Source organism: Semicossyphus pulcher, unplaced genomic scaffold (assembly GCF_022749685.1).
Source record: "Semicossyphus pulcher isolate SPU_LCO1_2020_fin unplaced genomic scaffold, fSemPul1.0.p SCAF_6, whole genome shotgun sequence".
NCBI lineage: Eukaryota > Metazoa > Chordata > Actinopteri > Labriformes > Labridae > Semicossyphus > Semicossyphus pulcher.
Genome location: NW_027211737.1, coordinates 25,107,792 through 25,132,002, shown reverse-complemented (window position 1 = coordinate 25,132,002; position 24,211 = coordinate 25,107,792). Strand labels below are relative to the sequence as shown.

General features: G+C 43.0%; 2 protein-coding genes across 6 annotated transcripts in view; one reads left to right on the top strand and one right to left on the bottom strand.

Moving 5' to 3' along the window:
* Positions 1–8,462, top strand: part of rimbp2b (RIMS binding protein 2b) — a 36,328-nt gene extending 27,866 nt beyond the window's left edge. Inside the window, exons 21-22 of the mRNA XM_069682880.1 lie at positions 3,245–3,379; positions 6,368–8,462. Coding sequence (XP_069538981.1) covers positions 3,245–3,379; positions 6,368–6,565 — 333 coding nt within the window. The 3' untranslated portion in view covers positions 6,566–8,462. The remainder of the gene's footprint in view (positions 1–3,244; positions 3,380–6,367) is intronic.
* Positions 8,463–10,152: 1,690 nt separating this feature from the next.
* On the bottom strand, positions 10,153–23,872 carry piwil1 (piwi-like RNA-mediated gene silencing 1). Of its 5 annotated transcripts, none has more exons than XM_069682703.1 (20): positions 23,775–23,872; positions 23,001–23,101; positions 22,466–22,594; positions 22,142–22,356; positions 21,801–21,922; positions 21,547–21,627; positions 20,606–20,803; positions 20,330–20,438; positions 19,347–19,473; positions 18,724–18,841; positions 17,341–17,455; positions 17,073–17,260; positions 15,120–15,192; positions 14,708–14,908; positions 12,877–12,980; positions 12,497–12,567; positions 12,258–12,411; positions 11,909–12,034; positions 10,442–10,589; positions 10,153–10,269 (listed from the first exon to the last, which is right to left on the bottom strand). In XM_069682703.1, the coding sequence occupies exons 1-20, from the start codon at positions 23,870–23,872 to the stop codon at positions 10,153–10,155; spliced, it is 2,595 nt and encodes an 864-aa protein (XP_069538804.1). The 5 variants fall into 5 exon arrangements, with proteins under 5 accessions (XP_069538804.1, XP_069538805.1, XP_069538808.1 ...); XM_069682704.1 differs by having other exon boundaries at positions 23,001–23,103; positions 23,798–23,872; XM_069682707.1 differs by having other exon boundaries at positions 12,258–12,424; positions 12,510–12,567; positions 23,001–23,090; positions 23,800–23,872.
* Between the last annotated feature and the right edge of the window lie 339 nt (positions 23,873–24,211).

The window sequence follows — 24,211 nt, the reverse complement described above, 5'->3', positions numbered from 1 at the left end:
GAGGTGTTGGTCTAAGTACCCGTTGGTGACTGGGCTGACCACATGGAGCGTGTTGAGGGGTTAGTCCAGCTTGAGCCAACGCTAGCCAAGCCGCAGCTTTAGCTGACAGCTCCCTTTGTTGTCGATGATGGGCTGAGGACTGGTCTGCAGGTATTGTTGTCAGGACAGTATGCCACCACTACAGCGTCGGCAGGCCAGGAAGACAAATCCTTTTTCTCACTGTGTCTCAGTGTGGCTGAGAGACAGGAGATGGAGTGGCCTTCTCCACGGTGACTGAAAAAATGTGTATTTGTACTTGGATGGAGCTGAAAAGGTTGGTTTGGTCTCTTCTCCACTATGGAGCCGTCCCTGGCTACTTTTCTGGCCCTGTCCCAACAGCATGGTGGTCAGGCCCCACATCCCTCTTATTCAAGCACTGCAGGTTCTCTGCATCACAGTGTTAGAAAATTTACTCCATCACCATGCTTCAAATATATCAAGCCATGTGTCTGGCAGAGGTTGGGTCATTGATGCCCTCTTCAGTCCACTGGCACCTCTTGTTTATTCAGTCAGAATGGAACTGGCACAGACTGCAGAGTTTGTGTGTCCGGCTATGCAGCGTACCCCTGGGCAAGGGGCATATACAGGGGTAGCGCAGAGGCACCTTTGGCTGACTCTCTCCGGGGTTCTGGAGAGAGACAGAGCAATTTACACACCTACTCACTGGGAGTGAGTGGAGAGGGGCTTTAGCAGCGGGATGACCCTGCTCCCCCTCATTTGTGGATGTCCAAGAGGCGTCTTCCATGCTCTGTTTAGGTTCCCAGTCTCAAAAGGTATTGCATTCCCCCTACATGGTCTCCCAAGCAAAACTCCCTCCCCTATTCACACAAATGCACTTCTGTTGTAGCCCCCACTTTGGGTGCATTAAACATTTCCCAGGGAACCAAAGCAAGTCTTTTTCAAGTGGTCAGTACCCCAATAAAAGGTGGCATTATTTCACAGTGTGAATGTTGCTGATAGTCCTCTGTTGCGTTTTATCTATCACTTGTTTTACCCTTGTCCTTTACTTTGAGCTGTTGTAACAAGCTAGTTTCCCCCCAATGGGGGATCAATAACGTCTATCTTTATCTTATCTCTTATCTTTGAGTTGAGTTATTTTGTTGTTCCTCAGAAAGGAGGGTGGGACTTGTTTTGCAACAGTCAATCTCAGATTAAAGATTTAATGTTGCCGTTCACCCTGACCACAGGAAAGTTAATATTCAAAGCATAACTAATGAATATGTGGTGCTTCTCTTTGGCCTGTCGCTCAGGCCCCATACCTTTACCAAATGTGTTATGAGCTCCCCTCTAGAAGAGAGGTGTTTGCATTTTAGCCTCTTGTGAAGAATAAGCTCTTCTGGCGAGCTCCAGAGAACAGGCAGCAGCACAGCTGTAGGTAGCTCTGTCACACATTCAAGGAAGTGGTTTCCTAACCCTAACCCTAAGTCGGTAGCTTTTTTTTCCTTTGGTGCTCCATTTCCAGCTCAGCAGTCTGTCAGAGCACATAGTGGCCACGCTCAATTTCAGTTTGGATGCAAACTGTGTTTTTACAGCTAAAAGGCATGATGGCTGTTCTGCTCTGGCTGTGAAAAATGTGAGTGCTTTCATGCTGGATTGGATCTCTCACTGATTGTTCGGGTGCGTCACCTCCTAAGGAGGTTAACAATGACCTCTTTTTGCATGTCCAAGGCTGCTTGAACCTGGGGGCAGACCTTCTCTTCAGGGGGGACCTCTTTTGAATGGGTGGAGGTTGCATCCACAGGTGGTAGCTCTGTTTTTGGAAGCATTATGACAGAGCAGAGCTTTTTGCCTCTCGAGCAAATACCCAATCCCCACTAAAATGGACCAAAATCCACCTTTGGTTCTGGAGAGGTTGCACCGGCAGCATCTCTCTCTGATCCTGGTTACCCCTCAATGGCCAGGTGAAAGCGTGGTATGCCGAGATAATCTGTCTGCTGGCAACAGGGCCTTGGCAGAGTCCTCTCCACCAGGACCTCCTTTCTTGAACAGGGGAGAGGTGATTCATCCACAGCCACGCTGGCAGCTGCATGCCTACGTGTTGTGAGGTTCAATGAAATAGCTAAGGGTCTGTTCCCAGGTGTTGTTGCAACTATTCAAGGTGCAAGGTCCACTAGAGGAAAATTTGCATTGCAAATAAATTCCTTCTCAAATTATGGTTTAATTCAGTGTGGCTTCCACAACTAAGGTGCCGTGATTTGTTGTCAAACTTAGTGTTTTAAATCTGCTCCTGCTCTGATTCGCCTCTTCTCCCTGCCAACGTTGGCCGAGGCCCATGGGTATTGTAGTTAGGCCAGAGATACACTTACTTTTAACTACGGGTTTGCATGCGCATGATGGCTTCCTTGTATGCCCTGCATCTGTTTGGAGCGTCGGCTGTGCACTTCCTCAAAACTTCAACACAGCAGCAGGAGAAAACAAAAACAAGCTGATAAACAAAGTCTACAGTTTTCCACAACTGTATGATGCGTCATTGCCACTGCACGGCGACAGACATGCCTGTCAAAATCGCTGGCGACAAATTAGTTCCGTTTTAAAAGTAGATGTTGAAATCTGCAAAACTAAATGGAAACAAGTCCGGGACCGTAACCTCCGTGCACGGAGGAACATGTTGGAGAAACAGAGCGGTGGACGGTTCCGACGTTGTGTTCTGACCACCGGTCATCAGTCGCCTGAACTGGCCAAGGAAATTTGTCAGTCACTTGGCCACTGACAATTCAGAATAAACATAATAGTAACCTCCTCCAGTGTCCCCATGTCTGTTGGTTACATCCCACACATCCGGTAGTTGCATACAGCCTGAGCTCTCTGGTAAGCCCTCTAGTGGTGTTCTCCTGCAACACACGTGGTGCACAGCCAGTTATGTGAACAATTACGGTTATGACGCAGCCAGTTATGTGCGCGAACGCAAGGTTAATAGCAAGTATACTTCCTTAGACTCCTCCATCATTCCAATATGACGGACAAAACATGTATTTTCATAGATTAAGTTATATGATTTAAACTGGTGACCATAAAAACCTATGAGTTCAATATATTATCCTGAAAAGTCCTTTGTTTCTATGTTGATTACTATTGAGGATGTTCTTTAGAGAACACATTGACATGAGAATGCAGACTGTAAGAAATCAGGGCGGGTGAAACTTTTGATACAGGGTAACATTTCAAGTTAGGTTCAGCAGTCTCACTGTGCTTGTGTTCTCCTCAGGGCGAGCTCAATGGACACAAGGGACTTGTTCCTTCCAACTTTCTAGAAGAAGTGCCTGATGATGTAGAGGTTTTTCTCACTGACTCACCATCTCGATACCCCCAGGACACTCCAGCACGGATAAAGACCAAAAGGGTACATGCTCCTTCGCAGTACTAGCCCTCTGTCATCCATTTACTCTTTTCAGTTCCCTCTATCTCCTTTAGTTTGGTGTCTGTGCGTGTGTGTGTTTCTCATTGAAGTACAATGGGATTTTTGACATTGGAGCATTACACTGTAAATAAATAGATGTCTAAGATCTATGAAAAAATAAAATTTTAAGACTTATACTTGACAGAGGTACTTTTATTTTTCATGTTTACTGCTGTGAAAGGGGGGAAGTTGTGCATTGTATAATACATGGATATATTGTATTCATAAAGCATTCTCAATGAGAGTAAAACGGAGGGGGGGAGGGGGAGGGGGGGCTCCTGTGACTTTTTACTTGTTCTGTCATGTCTTGAAAAACAGCAGTGACCACTTTTTGCACATGCATATTCAGCATTCTAACAGATGCTTTATGAATATATTCTGTGTTTGATCTCGAATAATTTCTAATAGAGTCAATAGTTTTGTTGTACCAAAAGATGAACTATGTAGTCTGTAGCTCAGCATGTTCTATAGTCCAGATGCATGACTTCTTGAACATTTTATATAAAGATAAGTCTAGTGTAGTCCAACTTTTGTATCTGCTCCTGAACGCCTTGTTTTGTATATTGCTTTCTTGTAAAGTAGCACGCAAAGGTCATTTAGCCTATGTTGCCATCAGAGAATAATTTCAGAAGTAATTATTTACTAAATGTAAATATGTGATGTTATTTTTATGTTTAACAAATAATGCAATTGTTGAAATATTAATAGGTGTCATCAGATGTTTCTTTCCTTGTGTTCTAATTTGCCATTTGTCATAGTGCAAACTGTTGAAATGCCATCACCATATTTTTTTATTTCTTTTCCTCACCCGCTTGGCAAAACAGAAGAAGAGTGTTCATTTCACACCTTAAAGGCTCTGTTTCCGTCACGTAAGTGAGCAACTGAGGATACCACGATTACGCTCCCCTCGTCTAATGCAGATGACATGGGTCCCCTTAGTTTCTGGTATGCAACATGTGTACTTTATATGACATTCCTTTAGCACTGCTTTGCCTTTAGGTAGTTTTAGGAATCTTCTTTGTTTCACCAAATCTCTTGATGATGTTTGTTGGTAGGAGGTAGTAACCCCAGCCAATGCATTAGACAAGAAGTATGGTATCTTCAGTTGTTTCTCTGAGTGTTGTACATGGCAATGTCCGTCTCCTGCAATAAGTCTCCTGCTGTAACTCATGGTAAGCTAAAAGGCCATAGTTGTACAATTGCCTACAAAAGGTGAAGCTAACATTAATAGTAGTAACATTTAGAGTACTTTTAGTGCAGTATGGCATCCTGCATCTTAGAAAGAAATCCAGAAAACACAACAATTCTATGCAAAAACCAAAAGAGAAGCGTGAAGGTTTTAAACAGTTTCATGTCGTCTTTCTGCTCGGGGTCGATTTAAGACCCTTTCTCTTTAGTGCAAAGAATAATGTGAAAAACATAAATTAGCATTTTGATTTTCTAATCAGAACTTATTTTGTAACTAAGATTAACCATTAGTTAGATTGCCAACTTGTGGATTTAAAGCGAGACTGTGTAAGTTTAGCTGAGCAGACAGTTAATAAGCAAAATTGCTACACTATTAGCATTTATCTAAAAGCTAAGTAGCACAAGTGGTAAAGAGTCATAAAATCTAGAAACTGATTCAGTTTTTTAATATTAGCTAACATTAGCCACCATAAGCTACTGGTCACACCTGACAAGGTCAGGCTATAGAAGCACAATAAGAATAATTAACCTCTGACTGTATCAAAGAAGTGGACGCAACCTCTATGACATCACCGATTTGCCTGTGAACCCCCTTCTGAAGCCCTAAACTGGTGTTTTGGCCGTCACAATCTCATTTTTTTGGAACCACCATATTGGTGGATATGAAAAGATACGTCTCTATTGTGGTTGACAGGTCACCGTGAGTGAGACTTCTCAATCACAGGTAGCCACGCCCCAAAGCGCACCCTGCTTTATGCTCAGTTTTACTCTGAAAGGGACCATAAGTACAAAATATACATCACGCTGTGTTGAAGAAGACTTTAAACTAGCTGCTGAGACCACAAACTCAACATGACCATGTTTAATAAAGCAAGAGAAAAGTAGGGTAGTTTTCTCTTCTGGTGTCAAACAATCAGACTTCTTTTAGCAAGCAGTGGAGTCGCCCCCTGCTGGCTACTAGAAAGACTGCAGGCTTGAGGAACTTCAGCTTTGGCTTCACTTTTACAACCAGAAGCTGTGTCCAATTCTTATATACAGTCTATGGATTAACTGAGAAAAACACATAACTACTCTCAGAGTTGTGTCTCGCTTTAAACTCAGTACAATAGTTTTACTAAATACAGCAGAATGTTACATGTTCTGGTGTATCGATTATACTCACACATACCTTAATCATATATAAATATACCTTCTTATAAAAGGAATCTTTAACCATCGATCTCCCCAAAGTGCAATTTAAAGAAGCCTTTTAGCTCATGATTACAGAAAAGGAGTAGTGACCGGTAGTTTCTCTGTAACCCAGTTGTACCAGTAAAAGTCCATATCCAGTATATCTGAGAGAGAGAGGAATGTGAATGTGATATAAATATGTCCCACGTGTCCCAAAATGCAAATGTATCTGTATTTGTGAGAGAAACTGCCCTGCCTTTGTTGGGAAATGTTGTCACCTTATATTGATGTGGAAGTTAGTCAATGTCATGCTTTAACTCTGTGTTGTTGTAGCTTATTCATAGCAGCTTGGTTAAAAAAAAAACACTGTTTCTACCTGACATAGGGGGAGGGAGGGAGGGAGGGAGGGTGGGAGGGTGTGTTTCTATGCACAGGACAACATCCAGGGAGGTAGACGTCAGAGCTATGGTGGCCCAGAAAGGACTAAAGAGAAAGAAGGGGAGTAGTGACTGAGGTGTGAGAGACCGCTGGCTTTTTAACACCCTCAACTGTCCCTTACGGGTCTCCCAATAGGTTCCACTGGAAAAATCGGCTCCGCCCAGAAGAGCGGCCTCTCCCACTGTGCGTCCACACATCCCTGGCTCCGGCCCTGCCACCGTGGGGCCCGGAAGCCCCATCAGGGCCCCACTGGACATGTACTCCTCCAAACAGAAAAAGGGACTGCTCTCCAAAGGGAAGAAACTATTGCAAAGACTTGGCGCTGCAAAATAATTCGGAGAGCGTCATCCAAAAAAGAAAAAACACAGTGAGCAGGGGGCGTTTGTGAGCTCAGCAAATGCTTTATTCTTGTACATGTGTTGTAAACTAGAATATTTGTATTTTGTTAACAGTATCAACATATTTTCAATTAACCATTTCATATTATGACCCCGGGACCTCGTGGTGTCGGAGTATCTTACCTCCAGTTCTCTGGCTGATGAAGTTCGGCTGTAGACGGAGACAGGGCTCACGGCATTCTCCATTCTGCAGTCCGATAGCGCTTCTTACAACACATGATGAGTCTGAGCAGTGTCTCTGTGTGTGAAACCAGAATGTCTTTCAAACTCTGAGGGCTCAATTTAACCTTTGAGTCCACGCTGAATCCGGAGAAAGAGATGGACTTGGTCAGATTAATTGTTGGAGAGGTTTGCATGCTTTACTTCAGCACATTCCCTCCTGACCCCCTTTAGAGAGTGCGCATGGTGTGATGGGCTCAGTACAGAACCTGGAGCATGCAGTACTTTCATACAGCGTCGCTGACTCGCTGTGCAGTATACTGTGACAAATCAGCAGAATTAACTCCTCCTCCTGTGCCCTATTTTAACAACTGTGAGAGAGCCACGTGTTCCCCCCCTCCAACATGTCAGACGCCTCCAAAACAAGCACATACTGTACCTACTACAGGGTCTCTGCAGTGAAATCAGCCTGAATGGAAATGCCTAGTTGATCCAACCTCCATGTATTTGCCTTATTATCGCACAATGGTTAGTACTTTGTCCAGTAGAGCGTGCAGTTTCATGCCTGCTTTTCATTCATGTCGTCGCTTCATAAAACAAGATCTGTTTGCAGACGTCCATCCTGACTCGTGATGTGCAGGGTACTTACTGTGTGACTGTCGTGACCAGAGCTTGCATATAACCGTCCAGCGACCATCATCGATAGTTGAGCCCAAAAAAGAAATTATTTTTAATGTTTGAAATATATATTAGAAAAGGGCAAAAAAAAGGAAGAGACTTTATTTTTATTTAACTGTTTTTGCTGCCACACTGATGCACATCTGATTTAAAATGACTACTCTACTGAGGAAACAATGTGACATAAACATTCAATAGACATAGTTACTGTGTAATATAGCATCAGCAAATGGAGTCCTGTTACGGTACTGCATTTCTCTCATAACATGCACCACTGTCAGGCTTCACTAGAATAAAGGTTTGACTGTTTTCACAGTAGTCAACAGTGAGACACAAGGCTACCTCTACGCTGCCCCTCCACCCGTCTAACCCCAAATATTAGATCTGAAACATGTTTATTCAATCTGTCAGTGATGCCTGTTCAGTGTGTCCCGAGTGATGTTGGTGCAGGATACAAAGTACTGTATATCAATATATATATCTACACCTTAATGTAGAGTAGTGAATGTATGATGAATTGAAAGCCAATGTATTTTCAAAGCTGCCCAAAAGGATTGTGCAGATGTCCGTCTTTGTGCGTGAAATGAAACAGTCCACTTTTATTTCCTCCCACCATTTTTTTTTTTTCTCCATTTCATCCTCATGTATTTTAAAACAAATCTAGCCTATTTTTTCTACACACACGAGTTGAACTGAAACTGCCAAAAAAGAATGTATGCAAAACATTCTGTAATACTTTCTGTACAATTCTCGGCCAACAGCCATGAACACCTGCGGTAAACTGATGTACATCTCTTCCTGTTTCTGGACCATGTCTTCAGACATTGCTTCGATTCATTTTGAGTGACTGTTGCTCTTTTTGTACTTTGTCCATTTGTAAAATTGTTTTTAAATGTTTATACTTGATTTTCAAACTGCCTTTTTTGTACATTTAACTTTATAATCAAACAGTGCAAGCTTTCCCCATGGTGTCTTGAAGACCATATTGTTTAAAAGTCTGCAGTTGTGTGCTAGCTTTATGATAAGAAATATCAGCCTATATTGATGGTTACAAATTATTGTGTGGGTGTGCATGTGCAATCTTTTCTATAAAAAAAAAAAGAAGTCTAAATAAATTTGATATTTTCTAAAGTTTGCATGTGTGGTGTCTGCAGGTTCTCAATCATCCAGGTCATGGTCATTCTAAACTTAATCCGGAAGGCAACTGGACTTAAAGACGTTTCACCTGTCATAAGTACTCCTATAGGAGAGCAGCTCCTCTTCAGGTCAGGACTCCTACATCTAAAAGGACAAAGGACACTCCTTTGAGGACAGCAAGGTTCACATCCTGGCCAGAGAAGAACGCTGGATTGAAAAAGGTATCAAGGAAGCCATCTATAGGGCTTTTTACACTGCCAGTTCAAGGTGGCATTATTACGCATTACGTTCCGTCTATGTAGAACGCACAGAGGGGGAATGGTGGGGCGAAGTTGTTCCACCTCTGAGCCGGCATCAGAGGTGGAACGGCGTCTGTGTAAACTGCAGAGCCATCAGAACAGCCCCGTGTGTAGCGGTCTCAATGCCGGAACGCTATTTCGAAACAAATACTGGAGGGGCTTTACGCCGGCATTTAGTGGTCAAATGTAGAATGATAAAGATGGCATGAGGGCGGAGCTTCGTTATGTCGCTGAGGAGGAACCGCAGTGTAAAAAAAGACTTGCGTTACGCTTGAAAAACTATCCTTTACTTTAATAGAGGTGGTGGCCTAAGACACCACCTATCACCCACTCACAATGCAGTGTTGAATTCTCTGCCCAAACAGCAGAGATCACGCTCAGGATCATGTGAGCTTAACGACCCATCAACACCAGTGGGTACTAACGACTCAGTGATGCTAGGGCAACAGTTCAGGCTAACGACCCACCCCTCATTACACATCTATTAGCATACTAATGACCTGCAGAGGCTTATATTTCTAGCTCCGTCCACCGGTCGGCTCAGACCTGAAGAAGCCTTTTGGATGAGAGGTGAAACGTCTTCAAGAACTTCAACAAAGTCCAGTTGCCTTTTGGATTGAGCCTAGACTTTGCATGTGTGATTTAACTTCAAACACCAGAAAGGACGTACCACACAAACGTTTATTAGAACCATTTGCAACTCGGCAACAGTAAGATCTTAATGTTGACCCTTACCAGCTTTATTACTTCCAAAAAGGTAAAGTAACAGTTTACTCCCCACTATGGAGGACAGACTTGTTTGAAGCTCCCTATGAAATATAAAGTACTTTGTATTTTCCTCATTTAAAAAAGCAAACAAACATTAACTTCAAGTAATAATCAAGTTATACATGAATACAATCACAACACGTCTCAAAGCTTTTTCAGCTTAGCTTAAGTCCTACATTTTTCTGTCAACATCTTCATCGGCTTTACCTTGTAAACCTCAAGTGTATATCCGACAGTATACCTGGTGCATACGCAATTTATTCTTTGAAGTGAACTAATATTAGAAACTGCGTAACTCGATACACAGAGCTATCCGACTCCATGTGATGCTAGAAATACAAACAAACAGCATCTTTAAAACTTAACTTGTATTCATTTAAACTGAAATGAACTCTAAAAAAGGTTTAAAATAAATGTACATATAGTTCTTTAAGAGGTAACCAAAGAGTCAGAGCAGAACAAATAGCTCGTCTTGAAATCCTTACAGGTAGAAAAGGAGGTCGTCCAGTTTCATGCTGGGCTCCCTGTGGATGCTCTGACCCACAAGGAAAGCCAGCTTGTGGGCGTACTGGCAGGGAGCGGGCACTCGGATGATCCCCTAAAGCACAGATAAGAAGCATGTCAATTCAAAAAGTCACTTTGATCTTTATTTATATTTTATACGACTCAACACGACGGCTCAGTTATTCTTCTTAAAACATGCAGTTATTAAAGTTCAAAGTGTGAGGCGAGACAAACTCGTCAAGACCCTCTTTTGACAGCCAGCCCACCTGCCAGTTGTAGTACATGTGGCACAGCTTGTAGGTGAGTCGCTGCATGTGATCTGGCTTCAGTCCACTGGTGTCGTACACCACGTTGTAGTGGGTCGGGGAGACACTTCCACTCTTGACAGCCTGGCTCACGATGAAGAAGTCATACCTGGAAGACAAGTCCATTTTTATAGAGCTAAATCACAACTGAAGTATCCCATGACGGTCTACTGATAATACCGTAAAATTCGGTGCAAGACGCACTTTTGAATACATTTTTTCATCTAAAAAGTGGTGCGTTTCCTAAATACCAGTGCAACCATTATACCAGTGTAGTATAGTATAAATTATAGGGGCCGGGTCGCTTGAGTGACAGGTGGATCCTGCTGGCTGTCTGCTAGATGTCAACACAGACACACAGAACTTAACTTGGCCTGTTTATGTTGTTGGAGCCTTTTGGGGATTTTTTTCATTCAAAGTTTGAAAAGTTCTCTCTGTGGGATTTCTGGAACTTTCTGGCTGTACAAGAAGTGTGTGCTCCAGCTTTTCGGTGAGTTAAATGCTAGTATTGTTGTATTGATATCTATTTTTAGCACTAAGCAGCAGATAAACTGTGCTCGCTATAGCTGGCTTATTAGTCTGCTCAGTGTATCAAACATTTATTTCATCGTCAGAAGTTGTTGGCTTTTCCCTGAGGGATTACAGCGGATCGTAGTGATGAGAAGACCGGTTATTTTAAGTTTCCCCTTACGTGTTGTTCACCCACCGCTATCTCACCGGGCGAGCAAGCGCCAAGTGCGCTACTTCTTTAGTCCGATAAAGAAACACCTGCTGTCACTCGCAACCACAAACAGAATCTCCTCCTGGGAAAGTTAAACCAGCTGATAGATCAGCCACGGACACAGACTGTTTGGTTGAAAAACGTGGTTGTTATCACAGCTACTCGCTTTTCTGCAGCTCCAACCTCTCATCCAGATTTGGTCAATCCAGGCTCCAGTAAACCAACATGGCGGCGGCCATATTTCAGCTTCATTTTCGCAGCCAAGAAACGAACGTGTGACGTCACCGTGGCTACCTCCGTTATTTATACTCTGTGGATTAAATGCGAACAGCACAGAGCGGTCCCGTTCTGTTTGATTGATACGTTCTTATTTTTAATTAAAAAGCCGGGTAACAACTGATTTACTGTTCTAGAAAGTTCTGAGGAGTTATTTAAGAGAAAATACAGACTTCGCTAATTCCTCATGTTGGGAGCTAAACAGCTGAGGCTCTGACATAATAAAAAGGCAGGCTGTGGGAGCAGTTAGAAGTCCTACTCGAGGAGCACAGGAAGCGGTTCACAGGCAAGTTAAAGTCAATCCTATACTTGTCAGGGGGTCAGGTGATTGTAAGATTATATCACTTACTACACTGAGTATATATCGAGCAGCCTTGTTACAGCTATGACTGAATAAATTAATGAAAAGAAGCAGGAGCTAGAGAACGTACCACTCTGGACGGGTGACCTCTAAGTCGACGACAGTGCCAGGGGGAGGGTTGTTCACCTTTCCTTGAAACCGGGCAAAGAACCTGGTGCTGATGCGCTTCTTCACCACCACCACACTCAGCTTGGGCCTGCAGCGGGCAGACGGAACGGCTGCATCAAAAACTACAGATTTACAGTACAAGCTTTGTTTACGTTATTTAATGTGGGAGAAGTGGACAGAGGCCCACGTTAACATCAGTCTCATATCTGCCGTTTTCAGTGTCGTTCACAGAGCAGAGGACATGAAGGTGTTTCATGGCAGCACACTGGAGCAGCTTTTAGGGACCAAACCTTAGAACATGAACGACTCACATGTAGTCGTGTCCCATGGACTTGATGGAATCCAGGATCTGTGACACCTCGTAGTTGACCACGCTGTGCAGCTGACCGTCTCCCACGCCGTCTCTGTACACGATGATGCGTGAGGGCAGGCAGCCGTTGAACTTCAGGTAATCTTTCAGTGCACCTGGAAGACAAATACAGTCATGACAGTGATACTAAAATGGTTGATGGAGAATTACAATGTATGGTAAAATAAAGTAGCAACTTGCCAGTTAGGGCTTTCTTCAGTCCATCCATGATTTCCTGACCCTTGTGCTGCAGCACGCACTTTGAGTACCACCTGGACAAAGACATTAAAAACACAACACAACTAAGACATGGAGGTCTCTGTAAAGCAGAGCCTAATTCAGACTGTAGACCAACAGTGTGTTAACGCTGACCAGTGTTGCCAGATGTACAAAAACTTATTTGTACGATAATGTTGCCCTCTGTACGATCAACAATCCCCCAAAAAAGGCCAAATGTATGATTTTTTTGCCCTTTGAAAGAAACCCACAATGACAGTTCACATTACTATAGTGCACAGGGCATAGTTCTGACTCTGACACCCTTCATGACACAGCAGCCCGTCTCTGCTGTAGGAACTCACCTGCTCATGCTCTGGTTCAGGCTGGCCACCAGAGCTCCAATGGACCGCCTCCCAGCAGAAATGTCGTGGTAGCAGTCGATGCCGACAATCATCAGCTGCTTGAGCTGCACAAAGAGGTGACACATGCTCGTTATCCGAAACTGACTCAGAAGAACTGTCAAGGGAATGAATGCATCAACGCCCTTCTTGTGATGATAAAATACATCCACTAACCTGGATCTGTGGACAACCCTGATGAGGAACATGTGGGGTCACAAGGTAGGACAAATACAGGCGAGAGACTTGAACACACACAAAGCCCCCAACACAAGACAAACGAGCAGGCACAGAAGGAACTCCTTGCCACTTTTGGAAAGAGATGAAGTTTTGGACGTCTGGTTGTTTGTCCAGGCTTTTGTGCAACCAGTCCATGAACGAGATTTAGCCTCCTGAGACCCTGCGTCCTCAAACGGGGACATTACATTTTGGCTTCACAGCACCATAATATTTAATTCTGCGAAACTTAGTCCAGTTGGTCTCATTCATACACTTTGTCGACCACCTTGTGGTCACAAAAGCAAATTACACTGATCGGTGTACATTCAAGATGGCCGTGATCCCGACCAAAAATGTGTTAGTCGGTCTCTACAGAAAACTCAACCAGGTACAAAACCTCTTCAGATTTTATGACTGAAACTTGTTTATTTAATGTGTATTAACAGTTGTAGCTTGATATGGCAGACACTTTTTTTGTTTTTTTTTAAGATTATTTTTTGGCCTTTTTGGCTTTTATTTATAGGACAGTTGAAGATGGACAGGAAATGTTGGGAGTAGAGAGTGGGGGATGACATGCACCAAATGATCAGCAGACCGGGAGTCGAACCTGCGATCAGTGCGACGAGGACTGCAGCCTCTGTACATGGGGCGCCTGCTCTACCAACTGAGCTAAACAGCGCCCCTGGCAGACACATTTGACTAATTTTATCAATAGCAACAAGCTACGACACCGTTACACACATACACATTCTATACAAACTACTTTTATACAATAACAATGGCGTGGTCTGTTAGTGAACTGCAATATACCGTATATATTAGGGCAATATGTGTAAGCCTCGTCATTAGGCCTGCACCATCTAAAAAAATATGTGATCTGCAATTACATTGTTTAATTTTGCAATAAGATCGTGAAGTGCAATAAATAAAACCTTATTAAAAGAGTGCATATTAGCTTTAATGCTGAGTTTCTATGTCAGTCTGCTGTTCTGCATGTTTTACACAATACCTGTGTGACGTGTTTCAGTGTATTTTATTGACGTAGCTCATCCTGCGATGCAGGGAACCGCATTTTGTGTTGATGTTGGCAGCCACTGTGAAAGAAGCAGTATGCTGATGGTGTCCTGTACACACGTGTGTGTGTGTGTAGAGTTACAACAAACCTCATCCTCATCCTCTCTGACGTACCACTCACTGGGAAAGTTTGCCGTTGAAAACAAAAGCTCTTTTATTCTGCGTGCTGTAAATCGCTTCGACACTGCCCCGGTGGAATCGATGACGGGCATTAAAAATAACTGAACAGAAATATTTCATCATGGGCTTGTTGGCTTTTATAGGTTACGCTGAAGGTCATGTAGAGTTATCAGTGTGAATTGTAGTCTTACATTAGTTGAAACAGTATAGCCCATATTTACACTCTACAATCGACCCCTCCAGTTTAGTGCATCAGGATTAAGTTTATTTCATCATCTCACATCTTGATCCACTGGAGAACTACTCAATTCTCCTTTTCCCATAACACACCTTAACTTTTGTTTGTTCAACGTACAAATTAATTAGTGTGAACAGAACTTACGGGGATTTCCACACTCCAGAGCTCTCCTCCCATCTTGCACACCATCTGCAGCGCAATCTTTGTAGCCACAGTCATGAGTGCCTGAGGGCGGCTAAGAGTGCGCGAAACCACACACTGGCTGGGAACGGGGCAGTCCACACAAAGGTACTTCTTGACGCTGTCGTACTTGTCCTTCCTGTTGCTGGGGAGGACCACCACGACCTAGCAGGGAGAAGAGCCGTGTTAGCACAGCAGTAATAGACTCTCCTGTCACAACACACACGCAAAACATGGCTATAATGGAAACAAGAAAAGAGTGACTAATAAGCCCAAGTCAAACTTATGAGGTTGAGCTGCACCTGTACATACAGATAATAATAACAGGTGTGTGTGTGTGTGTGTGTGTGTGTACAGTGCAAGTTCAGCCACTCACAATCTGTGTTTGAGGTCCAACGTTCTGCTGCAGCGCTCTGAGCAGAGACTCCTGATAATCCTCATACTCGACCCTGAACGAAAAGAATCAATAATTAAATGATGGAAACATAACCAGGTGTGGCACGGAGGTCCAGTGGTTAGCACTGTTGCTGCACAGAGAAGGTGTACGATCCAAACCTCCCGGTGGGCGGGGGCCTTCTGTGTGGAGTTTGTATGTTCTCCTAGTGCATCCCACAGTCCAAAGGCATGCTCGTTAGGTTCACTGGTGACTAACGTTGGCTGTAAGTGTGAGCGTGGTATCGACTGGCATCCTGCCCTGGTTGTACCCTGCCTCTGCCCAACAACAGCTTGGATCCGCTCCAGCCAACCCACAGCCCTCTATGGATGTAACCTCAATCAACCAATCAGGGCTGAGCAATCTGACCAAAAGCCAATATAAGCAACCAGTTTACAGTTTGAATTTGTAATGTAGTTATTTATTCTAAGACCAGCTGCTCGAGAAAAAGTGCTACAAGGTTATACAGGCTGCTGCCAGGTTAAGCATGGATGTATCAGGAGAGCTAGAAACAACGTTGGGCACAGGGTCCTGTGGCTGCACAATTAATCCCAATCGCGATTTTGGCTTCCCACAAATAAAAAATTGATGGACGCCAATATTGACGTTTAAAATGTGTGCTCCGCCCGTAGAGCTCTGCTGCATATCAAAACAAGCGCTCCCTAACAACCACTCCCCCAGGGGCTGATCGAGAGGTTTGGGCTCCATTTTTTGGGGGAGCTGGCATGTCACGTCATGAGCACCTACCTTGCAGCGGCAGTTTAGAGTGTAAGAGTAAACAGAAACCAGTGACCATGTTAACTGGCGACCTTAGCCGAATGAGGTTGTCGTGGTTACAGCAGCTGCTGAAAACTGGAGGAGAATACGTAGGTGTCCTCGTGAATGACTGTTGTTTTTCATAACAATCTCAAAATATACTTATCTATTACGTCTCAGAGGTGTGATCGTGTCATGCACTAACACTCGGTCATGTTTTGAAAGCTGCTTGTTGTTACGCTAAAACAGGAAGAGAGCAAGTCACTCGCATTAAACTGAAACACCGGTCCCCCGAAACTGTGTCACTGATTGTTTGGAAAAAATTATATTCAAGGAGCGCATGAACCCTGTGTCTGAGCAGTATGATGAGTGGATGAAAGCCAAGAGGACTAACATCGCTACTCCCCGCCCTTGTCCAGCGTCAAGTCAGACATCCATAACAACGACACTGTACAGCGCGACACCCGATCCACCCAACTCCCAAAGACAGACCGAAATTACCCATGACTAATGCAAAGGTGCAGCAAATTCAGGTTAAGAACCCAGTTAAGTGTTAGTTTGAGGGAATGCAGCACAAAATATAACTGAAATTTTAAGAAGCTAAGCTATCTACCACAGTGGACTGGCTCTGCATTAAAGTTATTTTAGCCACATAATAAAAAGTCCCCCAAACAACAACAACAACAAAATAAATCAGTTCACGTGTTTGATTCTTAATACTTTGAGCGCTTCACCTTGACTTCCAACAACCTTTTTCTTTGGCACCATGTTTTTCTCAAACTTAGACGTCTGCTGTTCCTCCTCCTACAAATCATTTTGGAGGCTGCAGCTTGTGATGCTGTTCAACTGATGGATGTAATATTCTGTCAACCCCTTTTATATTTATGAGGTAAGACTGACAGAAACACCTCTGAATAAAACAGTTGAATGGCATCACAAAGTTGAATCAACACCTCTGCTTATTATTAACTGCACACTGAAATCTTTATGCATTAAAATGTTTTTTTTTTAGCTTAGCATTTAAATATATTCTTTGTTCATATCACTGTCAAACACACATTTCTTCTGCTGCTGATGAAATTAAATTTAGTCTTCATAGACAGGAAGTAGGAGAGGATTCATTCTTAGGCTCAAACTCACATGACCGGTCTCTTGAGGCGGATACCAATGGGCCCTGAGACTTTCCCGAGGGTCTGCAGGAGGGACTGGGCTTCGTTGCTGGAACGACGGGTGAAAAACAGGAGCCAGTTATCCAGGGGAGGGGAGCTGATCAGATGCAGCCCACGCATCTCTTTGGCCCATTCAGCTGTCAGGTCGTCAGGACTGTACTAGGTGAGAAATTATGATGTTAATCTCTCAATTAATGAATTCAAAAGTGCAAATTTATGTAACCAGAAGCGCATTATACCGATCTTGATCCCTGAAAAATCCTCTCCTTCGGGAGGACTCTGCCAGTCAGATTTAGGAGCGTCTTATCGAAGCTGAGTCCCCACTTATCCAACTCCGCCTGTGCGTCAACATTCCTATGAAACAATTTTAAGGATTTAAAATCAAAAGCTCTGGGTTTTACCGCCTGAAGATGTTGACAGGAAATTCTGCCATTTTCACTTCTGTGCATTTAAACAGACCGTACACAAGCTGCTGAGAACTTCTGGGGTAAACGTTAAAGAGCCTTCATGATTGATTAAAAGAGATACAGAACATTAAAACAACCAGGGACAAGTAGACAAGTTCAAGGTTCACATTTGACAAATGGCAGCTGTAACGTTTACAACTTCTCCACTGTCAAAAAGGAGATGATAAGGGTCAAAGGTCTTGAAAGCACATCCATGCTGCCATGTGTGTGTCTAAAAAACTCTGCAGGCTGGCTATGCATCCTGTGATGGCTCCGCTGTGGCCACGTCTCAGCTAATGAAAATGGTTGGCTGCAGCATTTCTGACGACCGTAAATTCTCAAATAACAGCAGGTAGTGAAATAAAAGCCAGCTCTCTGTAGTAGATAGCCGGGGGCGTGGTCGGCCCAAACAAATGAAGGCCGGCCCCAAACACAAGCCGGGGAAAAAAAGTCCAAAAAAAAAAAAGAGTCAAATGATTTATAAATGTTTTTTCAAATTATTTACGAGTGATGAATTTTATCACTTTTTATTTACAAATACAAGGTAATAATCATACAATCATGTTACTTTTAACAAAGCAGTACTTTGTTTTGGATTACCAAGTGTTAGTGTCGTTAGTCACTGCAGGTGCAATCTAACCAGAGCGCCAATAAATGATGTCAAGACCGTTTCTTCTTGTGATTGACTTTAATTAACGGGTCTTACCTTTGCTGAAATTTCAACATCATGATGCAGATTTGTGAAAAGTAAAAATGATTTCAGGTCTGTCCTCAAGAGGAGAAGAAAACTTCTCTTGAAATGCTTGTTTGTTGAACGGAGGTCAGATCGATCTGATGCATTCAAGTAAGTCGGGAAATTTGAACAGCTTTTGTGACACAGCGTCAAGGGAATTTATCTTAAGTTGAATTTTAGATCTAGCTTAGAGCTTTAACATTGATCCGAAAAGAATCAGGTACTGGAAAAAACGGCACAAACAGAGCGGATCACAGAACAGTGACGCCTACTAAAACATGACCACATGTACAGAGGGAATTAGAAATAACAGCCTGTCTCTAACATAAGCCTGCTGCATATAAAAATCCTGGTACCCTCTGCAACTGACGTAAAATAAAGGCCCTGCCCACTATTTGAGAATTTACGGTATTAAACAGACAGAAGACACACTGATCACCTACTTCTGAATGTTTCTGACGAAGCTGTTAAGGCGTCCCTCCCTCTGCTCTGGATTCAGTTTGGTGTGACTGGACAGGTCCTTCATGATGGTATAGTCATTCCGCATCTTGTCAGTCAAACCTGCCGAACACAAAGAGCAGTTACAGGTCAGCATGCATGATTCTGAACAGGCTAAGAAGTTAAGTTATTACATGCTGTCAAATCTTTGTCAGGAGACTTTGATCTTACGCAGAAGTATCTTTTGAAGCTTGTGCGAAGAGAATATTAATGATAAAAAAAAGCTTTACACTGTGTAATGGCACCCAATTCTGCTGGTTTCCACCTTTGCTCAGAGCTTTTAAACATGCATTGGGCATTCAGATACTACAAGTGCCAAAATAAGGTGTGTTTTTTAGAGGCTTAAGATGTGTGAATATTCTTTTTGGGATATAAAACAAGGCTCTGCGCCTACATACGTTAACCTAGGTCACAAGTATCGCTGCATGTATACTGAGACACTTGAAGGGGACATATTCTACAGATATACACCTTGAAACCGTAGTGAAAGGTGTGATATCAAAGCTTTAGGTGTAGCAGTAAAGTCCTTAAAAGTTGACATGTTCTTTGTGGAGATTGAGGTAGTCACCTGTAAGGTAGCAGAGCTCTGGGATGAGCATGGCGGGGCCAGGAGGAGGACCTCCAGCAGGACCCATCCTCTTCACCTGGCTGATCAGCAGCACCTGGTTCCCATCAGTGATGTCCAGGCCATATTGCTAAGACAGAAAAGTTATATTTGAGATTCAGCCTAAAAATGAGGTCCATACAGAGTCACAAGGTTTCCCCTTTAAAGAGGAGGTGTCATGTCAACACCTGTGTGTAGATTAGTCTAGATCCGTTTCCTGATCTTTGCCTTATGTAAATGCATAGTCCCTCTCACTTAGTATGTGCAAATGCAGATTTAGGGTCCTTTCAGACTTGGTCCGGACTTTACTCGCCAAGTCGGGTTCGTTTGGACAGGTGAGAACACGCATTCAATCTCTGGTGCGGACCAAACTACAGGACCATGTCCGCCGAAAAAAGACGGGACCCGTTCAGTTTCCAAACGAATAATCAGACTTAAAGTACCACCTAATATAGGAAGCAAAGCGAACAACTGTGCATTGCGGGTTGTTAACGGGTGCTGACACTTGCAGAGACAGCCAGGCAGCAAGGCGAGTAGAGGACAGGTGTGGAAGAGCGACGAGGAAATAGAAATATGGGCTGACCAAACAATTTCACAAATGCTTGTGGAAAAAAAGGAAAATGGAACTGAGCGAACTGTGGATAAAACTCTGACAACACATTAAAGTCAGCGACCGTGTGGCATCTGACCGAGGAGTGTGCTCTCTCTCCCTTTGTTTACTTCAGGAAGTTTTCCCACGTGGAAATTCTGAGCAGAGAGCAGTTTCCTCACGCAGCAAAAGTTTTGGTTGCTGATAAAAGCTGCCGTGTGAATAAACCAAACTCGAGGTGAAATGCAACACTGTCACAATTTGGTCTTTGGATTCGGATCAATCAGACTTTAGGTGTGAAAGCACCCTTAAAGGCTACATTATAATGCAGATGTGTAATTGTTAGCATGCCACCTACAGTCTTGTAATAGTTCTTGAAGGAAATGTCAGAGTCTCCCCTCTTGAATGTGTTGTTTGGAGTGTGATCCCAAGCAATATCATCGATCCTGTAGGTCTTGTTGTTGTACCTACAAAATAAGAGGCAGCAAGAGAAGAGTTAAAGTCCAGAAATCATGTCAAAGAAGGCGCTTTCAAATGTGTGCATTGGTGGAGCTGACAGAAACATCACTTCCAGGCCTAGTAATATAAAGATGAAAACTTCTGCATGTTTATCTAAAACCATGTTGCAGCCTACTTTGTGAGGACAATGAGTCCGATGAGTTCTTTAGCGCAGATGTCAGGGAAGCGTTGGTTTCCACACTGCTGCCTCAGGTTGACCATAAAGTCCAGGACTGTCTCGCTGCGCAGCACCTTGTGGCTCACGTCAGTACACAGCATGACTGACGACTCGTAATGCAGGATGGTGGTGGTGTAGCCGGGCCAGATGGTCAGCCTGGGACAGAGAGGACAGGCTCATTGTTTTTGACTGCAAATCTAATGATGACATTACTTCAGAAAAAATAATCTTAACATGCACATGTTATTAAGAGGTTTTATTCTTTCTATACTTTCTGGAAATATATTGATACATCATTCAGTAACATTTTTAGGACCTTTTAACTGAAAAGGTTTCTTATGGTCACCATTGTTCCCATGGGATTAAAGCTTTTTTTTCCCCAGCTTTTTGTTTTGTGATAACTTAAAGTACTCCCACACTTTCAACCTTGGGCCTTTGGAAACTTTCACTCTGATCAGAGTTGGACCCTGCTGCTGCCTCCAGCATTTTCTAAAACTGAGTTGCATTAACTGGAGCTGTTCAGCCGACCAATGCGTCGAGCCAAAAACGACTGACGTCAAGACGCAGAAGAAAAACAATACAAAACATTGCGTCAGTTTAAAATATGGATGTCGACATTTTCAGCTACTAGCAGCAGCCCTACACAACAAGTTGTATTAATGCTAAAACACTTTGAGCTTGTGCTTCAAGCATCATGACTCAGTGTGGTTGCTCTCTGCAGAGATACGTTTACCAGTTAAGCATAGAAGATTTATTTTTTCTAGGCACCGTGTTAATTTGCATTGTCTTGTGTTTGCTTGCTCCTGACAGATCACATTGTCAACATACAATTTATAAACCTTCAAACATAGCGTGCATGCGAGTATAAAAGAACACAAGAGCGAGGCGCATGAACACACCTGTGCTGTGGGATGTTGAGTGGATCACTGGGGTTGTAGTAGTTGCGTCCGATCTGCTGCATGCTGAGAATCCTCAAGATCCTGCAGAAAAACATGAAGAAGTTTGGAAGCTTCTGTATTCAGATGGAATGACTTATTTCTATTTGATCAAACACTTCAGACACAAGCAAATGAAACCATGGGAAGATATTTGATTTAATTTGGCTGATACATTTTAGTCGCTAGTGAGTATGTAGTGAAAATGTAAAATGTACCTTCTGAAAAGGATGTTGTAAAACTGGATGCACACAGGAGAAGTTGGTGGGAGTTCATTCGTCAAGGTGACCGTTATCTGGACCTTCTCTCCATTCCTCGTCTCACTGTGGAGCACAGTCTCCTAAACACAAGGAGAGACATCGCTGACACGGACGTGCGAGCGACCAACTCTTCCTCCCAACGACGTTATGTCATGTTAAGTCTGATGTTATCAGAGTCAACTCAAACATTGGCATCTCACCAAAAGGTATTTAATTCTTTATCCTTACGAGTTGTTAAAAATATGAGTTTATTTTGTTAGTTTTTTTTTAGATGTTTGACATCAAATTTATCAGATTACCTTGCTGTGCAGTCTGAGGGGCAGAAACAGCAGAGCTCCATCGAAGCTCCGCGCTGAGCCGAGTGTTTCCTCATGCTGGAAGAGGAGAGCAGATCTCAGGCGACGAGACTCCATTGGCGGTTTGAAGTCCACGTGGTACTGATACAGAACCCACTGAGGGCGGGACAGGATGCGAAAGTAGTTCGCCGACAGCGGAATGACATGACCAGATGTTCCTAACCAAGAACAGACACAAAATTAGGGAGTAGTTTATAATCCTCTCTGATTCTACATATAGATTTGCTGAATAAGTCGGTGTACGTCATTTCAAAAAGGATAACAGACCGGTCTTTGACTCCTTAACATGCTCCATCTCCTGCCTGGTGTTAATTCCAGCATCATGAAAATCCCGGCGGCGTCCGCCTCTTTCTCCCAATTTTACCTGCTGAAATCCGGCTGAAATCTGTAGAACAGCTGAGAAAGAAAAAAAGATTTCCATGAGCAGTTTAGGTACACTGCAGTGCCAAGAGACAAATAACAAATGTTAAAACACATTTAAAGGCAGGATGAGTGTGCACACTTTATAGTCCTGAGGGTGAACAATAGGCTATATACAGACCACCACAGTAAAGCTGGAGTCCATACCCCACAAGTCAATGGTACGCTATTATATTGCTTTCTTTTTTTATCTCCTGGTTAGAAATCCACATTCCCCCTGCCATGGTTAACTTTGCGCTTGGTCTGTGGAAGGTGCAGACAATATGCTGAAAAAAGTTCCTTTAAAATTGCGCCACTCAAAGACTTTTCTGTCAGTTCACATTATGCAAAAAGAAGTTTCTGTGCAGACGAGAAATAGAAAAGATCGACTTTGTGCTTTTACTTTCTGCAGAAAAGGGTCCTGGAGCACCCTTCTGCCTCCCTCTACCGACCAGCTCTCCCTCTGCAGGTGGGGCAGGTGCTGGCGCCGGCTCTCGAGCCTGGCTCTTCAAGACAGAGAGTTGGAGACGTGTTGGTACAGTATTCAGAAGAAAGTCTTGTTTTTTTCAAGGGGAGAAAGTCATTTATGTTGTTCTTTTGTCAGCGTCCTGACAGATTACACAACTGAATAAATACCAAGATTGAGCCTGTTCATAGGTTGTCTTTATTTTGTTCTGCATTTTGTGATCCACTCAAAATGCAGAGTGTTCCATCCAAAAGACTTTACATTGGGAAAACAAGATGCATTAAAATAGTATTTTCTAGTCCCAGGAAGTGCTTTATAATCGTTAACTCTTGATGCGTGTTGCTGTTTGCCATTTAAGTAATAGATGTCAGCGGCTTCGAGGAAAACCCTCGTTCAACAGTTTTAAAGGGGACTATTTCTTCTGTAAAAACAACTTCCAATAGTAGAAGTGAGGTCTATTGATCTGCTAAATAATTTTCACTTTTCATCATTGGCCTCCACTTGCTTTGGATGGTGTCAGTTACAGAGACATCTCTCAAAACCTGCTCCACTAAGAACAAAAACCCAATATGACATTTTTACCACTTTAAGTCAGCACGTGAACGACTTTTAGAACTTGTTTAAAAGCTGCAGATCTTAACATTTTCGTACATATTTCTATCAAACAATGATCAATAAGATATAAATAATGTTATTATTCTGTAAGAATACCCAGAGATTTCAGTAAAGCCTGCACTTACCGCTCCAGGTGCTGTAGTCTCTTGACCACGTGCTCTGCCTCTTGATCTTGATCGTGCCCGACCACTCATTTTTCACAGTCTCAAATGGTACAGCTGTTTAAAAATGTAATTCTTCCATTAATAATAATAATAATAATATTCCAAATATTAGGAACAATGAAGCAAAATGATATTTAGGTAAAAGTAACATCTAAAGAATTGTAATCATCAAGAGCAAACTCAAAGTTTCTCTTATCTTACTGTTGTATATTTTTACAAACAAGATTTAGGCCATCTAAGTCATTCAAGACATATCTTCGACAGTTGAAGAAGTCTGAAGTTGATAAAAGGGGGTTAAGCTGCCCGTTTTCCTTCAGCAGACCAGACGGCACGCGCCTCCTAATTAACTAATAAATGGGCCCACCGCAG